The sequence below is a fragment of the Melanostigma gelatinosum genome, assembly GCF_949748355.1.
Source record: "Melanostigma gelatinosum genome assembly, chromosome: 10".
NCBI classification, from domain to species: domain Eukaryota; kingdom Metazoa; phylum Chordata; class Actinopteri; order Perciformes; family Zoarcidae; genus Melanostigma; species Melanostigma gelatinosum.
The window spans coordinates 26,831,026-26,847,871 of NC_136643.1; the positions used below are offsets into that span (position 1 = coordinate 26,831,026).

The 16,846-nt window shown below is 49.9% G+C and overlaps 1 protein-coding gene across 1 annotated transcript in view; it reads right to left on the minus strand.

Annotated features, from left to right (window-relative positions):
• The window catches only part of ttn.2 (titin, tandem duplicate 2), a 223,407-nt gene that overhangs the window by 2,094 nt on the left and 204,467 nt on the right, over positions 1–16,846 (minus strand). The window contains exons 230-251 of the mRNA XM_079277290.1: positions 16,464–16,766; positions 15,925–16,236; positions 15,095–15,385; positions 14,711–15,010; positions 14,232–14,373; positions 13,973–14,136; positions 13,514–13,816; positions 12,691–12,972; positions 11,959–12,552; positions 11,566–11,856; positions 11,130–11,429; positions 10,711–11,013; positions 10,274–10,576; positions 9,862–10,130; positions 9,448–9,763; positions 8,956–9,261; positions 8,537–8,836; positions 7,679–8,254; positions 7,107–7,412; positions 6,606–6,988; positions 6,311–6,521; positions 74–6,187 (exon numbers count right to left, since the gene is read on the minus strand). Of these exons, the coding sequence (XP_079133416.1) occupies positions 74–6,187; positions 6,311–6,521; positions 6,606–6,988; positions 7,107–7,412; positions 7,679–8,254; positions 8,537–8,836; positions 8,956–9,261; positions 9,448–9,763; positions 9,862–10,130; positions 10,274–10,576; positions 10,711–11,013; positions 11,130–11,429; positions 11,566–11,856; positions 11,959–12,552; positions 12,691–12,972; positions 13,514–13,816; positions 13,973–14,136; positions 14,232–14,373; positions 14,711–15,010; positions 15,095–15,385; positions 15,925–16,236; positions 16,464–16,766 (12,669 nt within the window). The remainder of the gene's footprint in view (positions 1–73; positions 6,188–6,310; positions 6,522–6,605; positions 6,989–7,106; positions 7,413–7,678; positions 8,255–8,536; positions 8,837–8,955; positions 9,262–9,447; positions 9,764–9,861; positions 10,131–10,273; positions 10,577–10,710; positions 11,014–11,129; positions 11,430–11,565; positions 11,857–11,958; positions 12,553–12,690; positions 12,973–13,513; positions 13,817–13,972; positions 14,137–14,231; positions 14,374–14,710; positions 15,011–15,094; positions 15,386–15,924; positions 16,237–16,463; positions 16,767–16,846) is intronic.

Below are 16,846 nucleotides of genomic sequence, written 5' to 3' on the forward strand. Positions count from 1 at the left end.
ACAGTAAATACGTTAATCTTCAGGATTTGATATTGGGTCTAAATCTGCTGAGATACTTGAGGCCGGTGCTCACCTTTAAGTGCCAGTTGCTGCTCTCGGTAGGCTGTGATCTTCATTCGCATGGACTGGAACACCTGTCCGCTGAAGGAGAAGGAGGATTTGGAGACTCCTCCCTCTGATGTCATCTCACAGAAGTACTCTCCCTGATCGCTGTCTGCCAGGTCGTGGATTAGAAGGCTGCAGGAGCCCTCGGAGTAGTGCGCCTCAAAGTGGCTACTCTGTGAAAGCCTCCTCCCGTTCATGTACCACACCACCTCCCTGACGCTGCTCTCGCAGACACAGGACATCCTCACCGAGCCCTCGCTGGCCTCGGCCCTAAGCTGACTCAGGACCTTGGGAGGTTTTGGGATCGGGGATTTGATGGTGGGTGGAGACACAACCCTCTTGGGGGACATGATGGGAGGAGGAGACTTCACCCTCGGAGGTGATTTGATTCCTTCGGGCTCAGGAGACTTCAAGGCCCTCGGTGACTTAATGCCTGAAGGTTCCAGTGACTTGATCCCTCTTGGTGACTTGATTCCTGCAGGTTCTGGAGATTTGACTCCTACTGGTGATTTAATTCTTGCAGGTTCTGAAGATTTGACTCCTACTGGTGATTTGATTCTTGCAGGTTCTGAAGATTTGACTCCTATTGGTGATTTGATTCCTGCAGGTTCTGGAGATTTGACTCCTATTGGTGATTTGATTCCTGCAGGTTCTGGAGATTTGACTCCTATTGGTGATTTGATTCCTGCAGGTTCTGGAGATTTGACTCCGATTGGTGATTTGATTCCTGCAGGTTCTGGAGATTTGACTCCTATTGGTGATTTGATTCCTGCAGGTTCTGGAGATTTGACTCCGATTGGTGATTTGATTCCTGCAGGTTCTGGAGATTTGACTCCTATTGGTGATTTGATTCCTGCAGGTTCTGGAGATTTGACTCCGATTGGTGATTTGATTCCTGCAGGTTCTGGAGATTTGACTCCGATTGGTGATTTGATTCCTGCAGGTTCTGGAGATTTGACTCCGATTGGTGATTTGATTCCTGCAGGTTCTGGAGATTTGACTCCGATTGGTGATTTGATTCCTGCAGGTTCTGGAGATTTGACTCCGATTGGTGATTTGATTCCTGCAGGTTCGGGTGACTTCACTCTCTCCGGAGACTTGGCTGGTGGTGGTGACTTGTGTCTGGGTTCAGGAGATTTCATACCCTGTGGTGACTTAACTCCCTCAGGTTCAGGAGATTTTACACTTGGCGACTTTATACTCGGCACTGGCGAAGTCATACTCGGCGTTGGCGACTTCACACTTGGAGTTGGAGACTTCACACTTGGAGCTGGTGATTTGATTGAAGGCTCTGATGACTTCACACTGGATGTGGGTGACTTTACAGCTTTGACGTCTTTGGGAGCCGGTCTGCGGATGGTCAAGGTGAAGTGAGCCTCCTGTCTGCCTGCTGAGTTCTCTACCACCACCGTGTAACTGCCCTCATCGGAGGCTGTCACAGAAGAGATCTCCAGGCTGGACTTGTACTGGGTGGTGGTGACCTGGACGCGGTGAGATGAGACGATGGCTCTGCTCTTTTGCATCCATGTCACAGTTGGTGCAGGCTCCCCATCGATATCACAGGAGAATCTGGCTGTCTCTCCCTCTGCAACTGTCACAGACTGGGGCTTGGTGAGGATTTTGGCAGGAAGAGAAGGCTTCACCTTGTGGACAGCAACTTCCTCAGATATAGCAGCAGCAGAAGACGACTTCACTTTAGCTTCAGACAAGGTGCGTTTCCCGGTCAGAGAAAACTTTTCCGATGAGTAGGAGGAATCAGATGACAGGTATTCAGCAGAGGCATACTTGATGGATGAATCATACCTCTCAGCAGAGGAGTACCTCTCAGAGGAGGCGGCATATCTTTCACGGGTCGAAACCTCATGTGTCTCGGTGAGCTTAGACTTGCTCTCTTTCACCTGAAGGTGGGACTCGGAAGCATAGCCAGCTTTGAAGTGGGTGGTGTGATAGTGGTCGATTCGAGTGAGTTCAGGGAGATATCCTTTGGGAACATCCTCGTCCCTGCGCCGAGAGGAGAAGGTGGTGTAGCCGCCGCCTGACACATCGAGGGTGGCGTAGTCGGAAGCTTCTCCCTTCGAGTTGGAGCACACACAGCGGTATGTACCACTGTCTTCCTCCTGGCAGTCCAGAATAGTGATGGACAGAACACCGCTCATGTTAGTGAAGACGTATTTCTCACTGCTTTCAGTGATTGCAGTTCCATTGTGGAGCCACTTGACCTCGGCCTCTGGCTTGCTTTGTATGTTCAGGGTGAATTTGGTGTCTTGGCCAATCGGTATGCGATGAGAGCGCATCCTGACGGTCACACGGGGCGTGTGGTCCAGGCTGAAAGGTGTCTGGCTAACCACCTGATATTTCCTCTCGGACTTCAGGGCAGCCTTTCTGGCCTCATAGCGGGACATGATGTCAAAGCGGGCGGACCGCTCGAACCTGGAGGAGGAGCGGGACGACCTCTCAACGGACCTGATGGGGCTGGGAGAGCGAGGACGGGTCCTCTCAGGGGTGGGGGACCTCCTCAACACGACCTCGCCCTCTACTTCCACGGGCAGCCTGGAACGTGACGGTCTGATCAGCTCTGAGACTGGACGCATGAGCTCGATGTACGTGGGAGAAAGTGACCTTCTCCTCCTCGTGAACTGAGAAATGGTGCGTTTCTTCTTTGTTTCAGCGACCTCGACAGCCTCGTACCTCAGCTCCTGCCTGCTCTCTTCAAGTTCCACGGCACGCCGCTCCATGCGGACAGGACTGCGGGTGGGAGAGGCAGAAAAGCCCAGCTCCAGTTCGTCCTCCAGTATCATTTTCTCCTCCTCGGTTCTCCTCACGGAAAGGTAGTCATCCACAGGCATCAGCAGCTCCTCATCACTAATGTCTCCCAGAGATCTCCTTCTGGATCTGAAGGAGACCTCGGATTCAGGATAAAGTGAACAGCGGGCGGGCCTGACAGTCTCCAAATCATCCAGAGTCAGTTTTGGAATACGCCATCTTGGCCTGTACTGGTCGGTGATTCTAGGGAGGGGCATGACATAGAACTGCTCCCACCTGGACAGGCGAATACGTCTCTGCCTCTTCTGCACAATCCTCTCCATCTTCTCTGAAACCTCATACTGGTCCCTAAGTTTTCTGTACCACTTCATGTCAGAGAGAGGCACAAACTGTTTGATGGCTTTGTCCTCATCCAGATTTCTGCGATCATGGACCAGAGGCTCAGGGATCTCATAAGGCATGAAGATCCTCCTCTCCTCCTCCAGCTTCTTGGTCGCGGACTTCTCTACCGAGATGTCAAACTCGCCCTCAACGTTCTTGGTGCTTACTGCAGGCTTGTACATCTCTGCAGCGAATTTGAGTGCATTCTGGGCTGTGGGGTTGAAAGGTACGAGCTCCTCGGTGGCAACAATTTGCAGAGCCATCTTGTTTGTCTTTTCAATTTGTTTCTGTACGTGTCTGTATTTCTCCTCCTCGCTCTTGTACTCTCTCCTGGTGTAGGTAAGGCGGTCCACCTTCAGTGTAGCCTGGCAGCTTGCAGAGCCAGCAGAGTTGGTTGCGGTAACCTTGTACACACCGGCGTCCTCGAGCAGAGTATCTCTGATGTGCAAGACGTGGTAGTCAACGTCCACCTGTATGACAACAACCTTGGGACCGAACTGTAGTGGATGGCCGTCCTTCTGCCATTTTAGAGTAGGAGTCGGGCTTCCTGAGACTCTGAGCTCGAAGCGGATGCTGTATCCCTCGACACAATCAACATTAGCCAGCAGACGTTTGAACATCGGCCTCATAGTTTCCTCAGTTACAGGATGAGGTGTCACAGTGAGACGGGCCTTGCAGCTGTCTTCTCCAAACTTGTTGTGGGCCATGACAGTGTATTCTGCATCATCGTCCAAACTCAGGTTGTGGATCATCAACTGGTACAGACCCTTATCACTGGTGAACGTGTACTTCCTGTCATCTTCACCTGGCTTGATTCTCTCCCCATTCTTTAGCCATGTTACGTGAGGGTCCGGGTGCACAGTGATAGTGACACCAAAGCGCACATCTTCGCCAATGTAGGCAGAGCGATTATAGAGAGGCAAAGTAAACTCTGGCGGCCTCTGCAGGAGTTTAGTCCTGTCAACTCTCCTCCTCAGCTTCTTGATGGAGCGGCTAATATAGTACTCTTTGATGCTCCTCACTGTCTCAACAAAGAGCTCTCCGTAAGCACTGTCCTCTCCATCATCACTCACCACCTTGCATCTGTACACACCATCATCACTCTCGTCAATGTCCTTGACATAGATGCTGGCAAAACCATTAGTGTAAGTAATTTCATACTTGGCGCTTGCGTGTAGCTGACGGTTACCGTGGTACCATGACACCTGAGTACTCTTGTCGTAGTTGGTGATGCTACAAGTGAATCTGACGTGGCCGCCTTCTTCAGCGGAGCCATGCATGACTGGGCCAGTGCGAATGCCATGGTACTCAGTTCCAATCTTCACTTTACCCACTGCCAATGCTCTCTGGTTCTTGAAGGCGCCACCATAGGCAACACGAGCTGCCGATACAATGGTATCGGTCCTCTTTACCAGAGACTGGTAGTACCTTCTGTGTTTCAATGTCCTAATCACCTTGCTGCTGACATTCTCAATCTTCATCTTGAGCCATGGGTGCTCCAGAGCCTCATGGGCTGTCATACGGAGCTTCCTGTCTTTGACCAGAAGTCTGTCAACAAAGTCCATAGCCTCCAGGCTGATGTCCTTAAATGCTTCACTGTCAAAGATGTATTCACAGTTGGAGATGTTCTCAATCATCTGAGTAGTGGACTCTGCCCCAAACGGATTCAGGCCACTGAGCAAAACGTAGGCCATTACACCAACAGACCACATATCAGTGGCTGTCGTGACCATGTCGTGACGGTGGATCTCAGGGGCACAGTATTCCGGAGCTGAGAACGGCATTCTGACGTTTTCTCCTGGCACCAGTAGCCTAGCCTGGCCCATCTCAATGATCTTTATGGTGGTGCTTCTCCTTGTGGTGTAGACAATGTTGTCGGGGCGGATATCAAAGTGGCAGAAGTTGTGGCTATGCATGAACTTGAGGGCAGAGCAGACTTGTCTCAGGTAGCGGACAATCTCCTGCTCGGTAAGCTCAAAGTTGCAGGTGCCAAGGCGCTCGAAGATGTCAACTCCAGACATGAATTCAAAGATCAGGATGATCTCCTCCATGCTTTCAAAGTATTCATGCAGGTAGATGATATTCCTGTGCCTTGCTGCGTTGAGGGCTTCAATTTCTCTGAGAACCAACTCACGGTCAGTTCCTTTGACCTTGATAAACTTGGCCATGAAGGTCTTCTTTGTGGCAATCTCTGTGCAGCGGTGGACCACTCCAAACTGGCAGCGAGCAAGTTCCTCAGAGATGACATACTTGGAGGACAGCTCCTTCACCTTGTAAAACAGAGCCTCCTCCTTGGTGACCTCTCTGGTTTCGTCCACTTCCTCATCATAGTTCCGAATCACAGACTTGTCTTCCTTTGTGGTGATGGGCTCTGTTGGCTGAGAAGGAGAGCTCTGGCCAAATTGGTTTTCGGCGATGACGCGGAACTGGTACTTGGTCTTTCCGAATATGTTGATGATGGTAATGCTACAGTCAACGGTCTGTCCAGCACGGATCCACCTGTCAGCAGTGGTGGGACACTTCTCCACAATGTAGTTAATGATGTTGCTTCCACCATCATTGGCAGGTGGCTCCCAGGTCAAGGTGATGGAGTCCCGAGCAATGTTGTTGACGACCAGACCCTTTGGAGCATCAGGTATGTCAGCCACGTTCACCTCAATGGTTTGCTTGTCCGTTCCGAACCTGTTCTTTGCTGTTATAGCATAGTAGCCGGTATCCTTCCTCTCCATTCCCTTCAGGAACACCAGGGAGGTGAAAGACCTGGTGGTGATGACTTGGAAATGAGCAGAGTTGGAGAGGATCTCCTGACCCTTCTGCCAAATGATTGCTGGCTCAGGCTTGCCAGAGATGGGGATCTTGATGGTGATGTTATCACCACGGACAGCATGGACTGCTCCCATTCCCTGGAGCTCCTTTGGCAGGTGGATCTTAGCAGGAACTGGAATTAAATAGATATTATTAAGAAGTATTCAATTTAAGGAAGTACACTTGCAGAGGATGCAGGATAATGGATTCTAGAAAACAAGAAAAAAATGTTGCAAAACCAAAATGATATCATTACCTTCCACCTCCAGGTTGGCTGTTGTAGAGATGGATCCTGAGGAGTTGGTTGCTCTGACTTGGTAAACTGTGGCATCAGTCTCATCAGCGGCAGTGATGACCAGCTGGTAGTAGCCTCCCTTGAACTCCTGGGCTTTAATCTTGGTTCCATCTGCCTCTATCTCTTTTCCACTGCGGTACCATTTCACCAAAGGTTTGGGATGTCCCACCACCTGGTCATGGGAAAAATAACCAAGTTAAAGTATACCCAAGTATAAATGTTGAAAGTAAAATTAAATGTAGTTAAAATAAAGTACCTTGGTGACAAAGGTGGCATTGGCTTGGTATTTGGCGGTTATGTCCCTGATCTCCTCCCTGAACGCGGGAGCACGAGGAGACTGTTCGGACTTGGGGATGACCGGCGCTGAGATCTCACTCCAGTCGCTTTCACCGCCCAAGTTCTCACACTTGACGCGGAACTCGTACTCAAAGCCCTCGATCAAGCCTGTGACCTCGAAACTGGTCTCCACCATCTTCTTGCTGGTTACTGACATCCACTTGTTCTGCTTCTTCTCACGTTTCTCCAAGTAGTAGCTGGAGATTTTAGCTCCACCGTCACTGCTTGGAGGCTTCCAGCAGACCACACATGAGTCCTTGGTGGAGCTGATGATGAAGGGCTGCTGTGGGATGCCAGGTTTTTCTGAGAAATAAACCGGGAATGTTACTGCAGTGCTCATACATACCTGTGAAGTTAGCCCCGTTCTCTACAATGTAGCCACAGAAGCCAAAGCTGGCAAACAAAATATGTTTGGACTTACCAAATGCACTCTTAACGATGACCACCGATGGGATCTCCAGAGGCTCACTGACTCCGTATTGGTTCTTGGCAGAGACTCTGAAGTAGTAGCCGGCGCTCTCTATCAGGTTGGGGACACGGCAGTTGGTGCCAGAAACGGCGGAAGACACCAGGTGCCACTGCTCGCCTTCTTTGGCCTCACGTTTCTCCACAATGTAGTTGGTGATCATGGAGCCGCCGTCGTCCTTTGGAGCCTTCCAGCTGATGACAATTGAGCTCTTCAGCAGGGCGTCAACAACAATAGGGCCCTCAGGGATGCATGGTTTATCTGGAGAAAAAAGGTTGTTTTTATTCATAGACATGGGTCTAGTAAGAGTGATTTTTAATTTACATGTTTGACAAAGAATATTTTAGAGTTAAGAATTTAGAATGTCTTGTCAATCTAACTTGCAGATTGCATGGTAAATGGTTTTCTTATTGACTTTCATTTGAAATTTAAAGACAATACAGATGTCTTCACCAGAGGCTATATTCTTTAATATTTAAACTTCCTGACTTTTGTACTATTTCCTGTTCTCAGAAGTCTGGTGTTACCTTGGATTTCAACGCGGAGCATAGTGTCGACGGTTCCGTACACGTTGCTAAGCTGCACCTTGTAGCGGCCAGCGTTGGTCTTCCTCTGGACGTTCCTCACCACCAGGTGTGAGTAGCTTTCAGTATTTTCAATAATAACATTCTCGGATGTGTTCAGAGGCTTCTTGTCGTAGAACCACATGATCTTGGGGATGGGACGTCCAATGTAGACGACATGGAGGCGAATGCTGGTGCCGGCCCCGGCAAAATACTTCTCTTTCAGAGGGAAGCCAGGGTGGAACTGGGGCGCCGCCTGCAGTCGCAGTTTGCCACTGGTCTCGACCTCTCCGGCTTCGTTGACGGCCCTGCAGGTGTAGCTGCCCTCGTCTTCCTGCTCGTCCGTCAGGATGCTGAGAGAGTGGTTACGGCCATCTGAGCTCATCTTGTACTTGCGGCTCTGGATCAGTTCCTTGCCGTAGCGGTACCATTTGATCTCAGGCAGAGGTCTGCCAATGATGCCACAGGTGAGAGTGCCGGACTCACCAAGCTTGGTGGTTACGTCCTCGATCTCGTCCTTCATAGCTGGAGCCTCACCAACTGCAGAAACATCAGCACGGTTTGATTTGAATCGAGATTTTATCAGCTTTTTACATTTTTCTGTAAACATTCTTGCAATCCTGATGCTGCTAGCTCAGTACCTGCTGTATATAAATTATGACATGCACAAAAAACACAACATTCAACGACACATGATTTCTTGTTTAACTTTGTAAGACGCAGGTCGCATCACAAAGTGGCTGTGAGATTTTGATTTAACGAACATAAATACATGTTAAAGACATAATCACATAAACGGCTCTGAATTCTGCACCAGCTCACCGCTCAGTTTGGTCTTGATGCCCATGGCCGTGCGACGAGGTCGGCTGAGTCCAGTCACGTTCTCAGCGAAGATTCTGAACTCGTACTCGGTGGCCTCCATCAAACCGCCCATGGTGAACTGACGATCTTTGGAGCGCTCCTTGTTGCACTTCTTCCAGGCACTTTCTCCCGCCTGCCTGAACTCAATCCAGTAGCCCAGAATCTCCTTTCCACCGTCATGCTCTGGCCTCAGCCAGTGGATGGTGATGCAGTCTTTGGTGATAGAGATGATGTCGATCTCTCCTGGTTGGCTAGGTTTGTCTATAAGGAGACAGACAGGAGATTAATACTCAGGGGGCTTTGTTTTTCAAAGCCTCCTCTACTTAAACTACTTATTTGTTTATTCATGCAGAAATAGGCATCACGTAATGTTAACTCACCAAATGGATCTTTGCAGACCACGGACTCTGAAGCAAGACCAGGCTCGCTCAGCCCAATGTCGTTCTGAGCCACCACTCTGAACATATACTCTGCATCGGGGATCAGACCGGTGACGTTGTACATGGTAGTGGTGACGTGGGTCTTGTTGTGTCGGACCCACTTCTCCGTCGACACCTCTCTCCTGTGCACGTAGTACCCTGTGACGCGGGAGCCTCCATCGTCCCGGGGTCGGGTCCAGGACAGAGCCACCGTGGTCTTGGTCACGTCCATGATCTCTGGTGGGTTGCTGGGAGGCTCTGGTGGGCCTGGAGGTGAAGTAAGTTGTTAGCGTAATCAATATTGACAACAGCTATTGACATCAGAATTACAGATATATATTGTGTTCAATGTGTATTTCTAATCAGAACACGGCCTATTCACTTATTTTGGCCAACACATACTCAATGCTACGAGGGATTGGACATTCAGAACAATCGCAAAACAAGACTCACAAAGTGGTGTTTTCGGTGTAACAGCCTCCTCAGACTTGAGAGATCTGCTGATACCGAACTGGTTCTCGGCAGAAATCTTGAAGTGGTACTGCACATTCTCCTTCAGGCCCTTCACCACCAGAGAGGTCTCAGCTACCCGGGAGTCTACGGTACACCAGGCAGCCTTGGGTACCTCTCGCCTTTCCACGATGTATCCCAGAATGTCGGAGCCACCATCATCTGACGGTGGCCTCCAGCTGACCCGGACCGATCTGGCCTGAATGTCATCAAACTCCAGAGGGCCTTCTGGGATGTCAGGGCGACCGATCACCTTCACCTGGAGTAGAGATATACAGAAAATTAAGCTCCAAATACATTTCTTTTAATTTCACTTCTGTTACTGAAGTACATTTATCTGCAAGATGAGCAGCTCACCTTGATGTATACGGCCTTCCTGCCACATTTGTTCTCCAGCACCAGGTCGTAGGTGCCGGTGTCGTCTTTGTGCGCCTCTTTGATGACCAGTTCGGTGATGTCATCATGGGTGGCGATCATGGCCCGGTGGGAGATGTCCCGACCGTCCTTGGTCCACTTGCATATTGGGATGGGTTTACCCTTGATGGGCACAGACAGATGGACGACTCCGCCCTGCCGCACCACGTAGCCCTCCGCGTATCTTTGATCGAGCTCGTAGTCGGGATGACCTGAGGAAGACACAGATTCGATTTTTGTTACTTCAATTACAGATTAAAAGACAAACAAATATGCATATTAAATCATTTAAAACAAAGTAAAAGTGTGACAGGTATTTGACTGTAAAATGAAACTGTAATTTATGGATTTTTACCGAGCATCTCCTGGACTTTCACCACTCCAGGAATATCAGCAGGCTCTCCAGAACCACCAGCGTTGCAGGCGATGACCCTGAACTTGTACTCGGCGCCCTGGGGCATGTGGGTGAGCGTGTACTCGCACATCTTGGTGGGCGTTGTGTTGCACAGTGTCCATTCCACCTGGTCCACCTTCTGCATCTCGATGAAGTAACCAGTGATGACGGAACCACCCTCTTCTTCGGGTGGCTGCCAGGCCAGAGAGACGGAGGTCCTGGTGGTATCGGTGACGGTGGGCTGAACTGGAGGACCTGGAGGCTCTGTTCAAAAAACACGGTGACTTTAGATAAATATGCTGACTCCACACTGGTAGGATTAATTCAAAATAGGCGGTGATGCTTTCAAGAATGAAGCCCGTTAAATGACATTACAGAAGATCAGCAATAACACGTACCGATGGGATCCATGGCAACGTTGACGGCTGAGCTCTCGCTGGGTTTGCCAGCTCCTCTGGAGTTGATGGCGGTGATACGGTATTCGTACTCCAGGCCCTCTATCAGGCCAGAAGAGCGGTACCTGGTCATGGTGACGGGGTTCTTGTTGATCTTCATCCACCTGTCAGAGTGCGCCTCCTTACGTTCGACGATGTAGCCGGCAATGGTTGAGCCACCGTTATCCTCGGGTGGTTGCCAGGTCAGGGTCATACCCTCGTGGGTGACATCAATCACCTCTGGACAGCTTGGAGGTCCAGGGATGGCTACACAGGAAAAAACAGATGGGCACAGATGAATAAAAGGGATTCACTGAACCTCTGAATTGTTGGAGCCCACAGGTAAAAGAAAGAGCACATAGAGGAGAGGAAATGTAACTCACTCTTAGCACTCTTGCACTCCACCACCTCAGACTGCAGGAAGCCGCCAACACCGAAGCGATTCACGGCGGCAGCGCGGAACACGTACTCTGTTCCCTCGGTAAGTCTGGTGAACTTGAAGCAGGGTCGGGTCACTGACTCTGAGACGGTGATCCAACCTGGCCGGTGGGCGTCGCGCTGCTCCACCACGTAGCCGCTGACGTTGGAACCGCCGTCTTTCTCTGGAGGTTCCCAGCTGACCGTCACCGACACGCCGTCATTCTCCTCGATCTTCACCGGACCGACTGGGACGCCTGGTTTGTCTGGACGGACACGGGAAGACAGCATAACATTTTAATTTTACTTGATTTAGTAAATCATCTGTATGGTTACAACATTTCGGGTCTCAATCGGTAAAATTGTTCTTCAACAGGCACAACTTCTCAGTTGTCTTCTTACCGAGGATGATGACCTTGATGACCTCAGTTGCCATTCCGACAGCGTTCTTCACCTCAAGCGAGTAGTTTCCCGTGTCGTTGATGGTGGTCTCGCGGATGACGAGGTGGGTGTATTTTCCGTTGCTGTCGATCTTGATGCGGTCCAGGCTGTCCTTCAGTTTAACGCTGCCGAAGGACCAGGTGCAGACCGGCTGCGGTCTGGCCTTGATGGGGATGTTGAAGTCGATGGGTTTGCCGCGGTGCACGTGGACGATCTTCTGAGGGATGCTGGTCATGTCGATCTTGGGCATCACTGGAATACACAGAAAGAGATGTTATATGTTTATTACGTGTGAATGATTTCTGTGGAGAGTTAGTGTGATGATTTGTGGATGTGTTGTGATGTCTTTCTCACCCTTGATATCCTGGACGACGACAGGAGTGACGGTGTCCATCGTCTCGCTGGCTCCCCTGCTGTTGGTGGCTCGCACCCTGAAGAGGTACTGGTCGTTCTCGGTCAGAGACTGGATGGTGTGCTGGGACACTGAGGCCTTGACTGTTGCCACGACGCTCCACCTGTCCGTCCCCACCTTGCAGGCGTCCACGACGAAGCTCGTCAGCCTGCTGCCGCCGTCGTGCAGCGGCTTCAACCAGTGCAGTGTGACGGAGGACTTGGTGACATCCACAACCTGGAGGTCCTGAGGCACCGACGGTACCTCGCACAGAAGCACGGCCTCGGATGTCTCACAGGGCTCCCCAACACCATAGATGTTCTCGGGCAGGACTCTGAAGAAATAGTGTACTCCCTGCTCCAGCCCGGTGATCCTGAACAGGGTCTTCCTACATTCAGTGGTGATAGTCTTGTATGTCTTCATGTTGGCGTCACGCTTCTCTAAAATGTAGTTACTGACGTGAGCACCGCCGTCCATGCTTGGGACGTCCCAGGTGATCACAACCGACTCCTTGGTGTAGTCCTTCACGTTCACAGAACTTGGAGGCCCAGGAGTGTCTGCAGGAAGAGAAGATATTCCTGTGTTTTTACCGGAAAAACAACTTTGGAAATGGTGCAAACTTTGTGCACCTTTTTTTGTTCTTTACACATTTTCACTGTAATATTTGGTGTCTGAGGAGACTTGGGATGACTTACCGTATACTTTAACCAGGATGGTGGCAGTCTTCTTGCCAGACGGGTTCTCCGCCTCCACAACATATTTCCCGGAGTCATAGCGGTTGATCTTCTCCACCGTCAGTGCGGTGAAGCTGTCGGTGTGTTCAATGTAGCCGCGGCTCTGCAGCTCCACACCCGTCTTCCTCCAGGCCACCGCTGGTGCTGGCCGGCCGGTGACGAACACAACCAGGCGCATAGTTCCTCCGGCGCGCAGACACACCGTCTTCTTCAGGTCGTCAGCCAGCTCCAGGTCGGGCATTTCTGAGAGCGGGTGGATAATAGTGAGTTCAATAATGAGGCAAATTGCCATGTAACAAGTTGGAATATGACACTGATAAAGTTTGGGAAACACAATTTGACCAAAAACATGCTAAACATGCATTAAAGGCTTGTAATACTCGGCCACTAGAGGCTGAAGTGCACACGACCTCGTGTTCTAAATGCAACTAAGAGACGTTATGTTTTCTTCCAGGTGTTATTTTACATAACTTAATATATGTCGTACATTTGTGTTAGTTTTATCTAATTTCACAGAATATTTTAAAAAGTAATAAACAGAAAAGAATGTTTTTTCTTACTTGCCTCTCGGGGTTCCGTACATACCTCAATATGATTCGCAACTTGTTTTTTAATCATGTAGAAATTGTGTAAAATAAAATATCGAGTGAGATTTTATAGTAAGCCACTGAACTATGTGTTGAAATGACATTTTGTCTCACTGAAGTTGATATAACTGCCACATCTTCAGTGCTGTGTGGATTTAAGGTAATTACTACTGTACTATGTTTGCGACATCACTCACCGATTTTCTGCAGCGGCTCAACCTCAGCGCTGGGTTCACTGAACTCCCCGGCCCCTTTGCTGTTGATGGCAGCGACTCTGAATCTGTACTTCTTGTTGGATGCCAGGCCGGCGGCCACGTACTCGTTGGTCTCGAGGGCTTTGGCGGTGGCGCGGTACCACTGCTCGGTGCCCTCCTCCAGGATCTCCACCGCGTAGCCGCTGACGTCCGAGCCGCCGTCGTACATGGGCCTGGTCCAGGTCATGCTGATGCTGTGCTTGGTCGTGTCGGTGATACGAGGCATTGATGGAGGAGCTGGGGTATCTGGGAGTAGAAGGGGATGAATACAAATATGTTTTTTATCGACTTGTTTCGACATAATTCCATCAAATGGAAAAAATCTATTTTTGAGATCCCCACAACAATTTAAAATAAACCTTTTGCACCTGCTCTTAAAGATTGAAGACTATGAAATCTTACATGTGGGTTCTTTGCAGAGGATGTACGGCGAGGCGTCGCTCGGCTGGCTGTCTCCGGCAGCGTTGACGGCCGTCACCCTGAACTGGTACTCGCTTCCCTCCAGCAGGCCCGTGATCTTCAGGCGGGTGTCGTAGATGGTGTAATTCTTATTCACACGAGTCCACCTTGTCCAGAGAAGAAGCAAAAAGATACCATGAGAAAGAGAGAGCCGCTAAGGAAAAAGATTCTGTCCTTCAGCTTCTTCAGAAGTCGTTCCCACCTGGTGCTGCTCGCCTCTCGTTTGTCCACCAGGTAGGTTTTGATCTCGCTGCCTCCGTCGCTCTCGGGCTTCAGCCACTCGATGACGACGTGCTCCTTACCCACCGCCGTGACCTCCGGAGTGCCCGGCTGGGACGTGAAGGCTGAGGAAGATCAGGTGGGAAAGGTCAGAGTCACGGGAACAAATCGACATCCTGTTACATGAGGCCTAATTCTACGATGGAACAGGACATTATTGTGTACATATCATGTGTTTAATACGTAAGAAAAATGTACTTCTTGTCTCCCAACAATCAAATATAATCTAAACTTTTGCTGGATATTGCTGTAAATATTTCTATCTAACTGTTTTAAAACCTCTTGATCTGCAACTACATTTAGCAATCTCAAAATGTCAAGATAAAAATATCAAATTCAACAAGAAAAAACATGTATGCCCCAAAATCATGAATTTCTCAGGGAGAATTGTTCAAATCTTACTGTAGGCATTCCTGGCGATGACGGGTTCGGACTCCAGAGGAACTCCGGGGCCGAACTTGTTGACTCCTCTGACTCTGAAGACGTACTCGTTGCTCTTGATCAGCCTGGAGCTGACACACGACAGCGTCTTGCACTCGGTCTCCATGATGACCCAGTTGAGTCGGCTGGTCTCGCGGCGCTCCACGATGTAATGAGTGACGAGGTGTCCACCGTCCTCCAGAGGGATCTTCCAGGACACCGTACACTTCTCCTCCGTCACTCTGCTGATGGCGATCTTATCAGTCGGAGCTCCGGGAGTGTCTGGAGGAGAAATAAACGGTTACTCTACTAAAATGTTTTGTTCGGATTTTACAGCTGAACTCATGTCCTTTCTCCGCCGCTCACCCAGAACTTTAACGCTGACGACGGCGGTCTTGATTCCGCCGGCGTTCTTGGCGGTCAGGATGTATCTGCCCGTGTCATATCTGTCGCAGTTCTTGATGACGGCCATGGCTCTGGTAGCGGTGTAGGTCAGCGAGTATTTCTCTCCGAGCTCTAGAATCTTGTCGCCCTTCGACCAGTAGACTGCGGGCTCCGGTTTACCGCCCACGGCGCCGTCCAGGATCAGGTCTGAGCCGGCGTTGACCGTGATGGTCTCACCCACCAGCTTACTGTCCAGCTCTGCTTTCGGAGGAGCTGCGGATAGAAGATTCGATTTTATATTATCAATATATTATTTTTGTAAAGATGCTACAGTATAATTAATAGCAAACACAAACAATGATCTTTGTTCTTTGTCATGTTTATCAAATCTCGTCACCTTCCTAAAATAATGGCCTCAGTCAGCATTTTGACAAAAATGACTTTGTTGCCTAAATCATCTCCTTATGATGCTGGCCACCTCTGGTAAAATGGCCTCCGTCCTCAGATGAACAGATCATGCTATTCTACCCCTGTAATATAACGGCCTATGTCAAGACTCAAGAGTGTTGGGCCGTGTTATTTTGTGTTTTCTGAAAAACCTGAAAAAATGACAGAGGCCATTATTTTAGGAAGGTGACGATATTCTCTTCCTGGGTTTTGGGGTTCAAAGGGTTCATCTATAGATTGTACTTCATGTGTGCCATTCGAGGAACAGAAGCCTAAATGATAAAAGCCATAACTAGTGTCAGCTCCTCCATGAGCTCTGAATCTAAACTGATGATGAATATGAACTCTGCGACTCTTCAACTTACAGTACTCATCCTTGCATGTGACCGGTCCGGTGACCTCTGAGGGTGCACTTTGGACGCCGGCGGCATTCTTGGCGATGACGCGGTACTCGAAGGTCTCTCCGTCTCCCAGGTTGGTGACGGTGAAGTAGTTCTCACTGACGGTGGTGTAGTTGCACTTGAGCCAGCGGTTGTCGTCCCACTCGTCCGTGCTGTGGACCTTCCTCTCCACCACGTAACCAACGATCCTGCTGCCGCCGTCGCTGAGCGGCACGGTCCAGCACAAGGACACGGAGGACCGGCTGATGTCTGTCACCTCGGGTTTACCAGGAGGATCTGGGGGGGGGGGGGGGGTATTTAAAAACTGTAACTCAGGCTTCATTAAGGTCTTTATGAACAGATTAAACAGTTTTAACTGATTAACAGATGAATTTGCTGACCAGTTGTTCGGGCCTTCGTCAACCAAAAGGTTTTGTTGATTCGTCACCGTGCTGTTTAGCACGATGACGAATCACTAATCATGTCATTAGTGCACGTATTTAAGACATGAATGTTTCCCTCACCAACAGGATTGAGCGCCACCACGGGTCTGGAAGCCTCGCTGGCCTTGCTGAATCCGGAGATGTTCATGGCGTACACTCTGAACTGGTACTCCAGGCCCTCGATCAGGCTGGACACCTTGTAGTGGCACTCCAGGCAGGGCAGCTTGTTCTCCCTCACCCACAGGATCGTGTTTCTCTCCTTTTTCTCGATCCAGTAGCCCGACACCTCGCTGCCACCATCGTCATACGGCAAGTCCCATTTGATGCTGATGGCGTTGGCGGACACAGATACCACATCTGGACGAGTTGGAGGACTTGGAGCAACTGTGGAAGTGGAAGTGAGTGACAATCGGGAATCTTACATTTGAAATACATTTGTAAATGTAATCTTTGGCATGCATTGT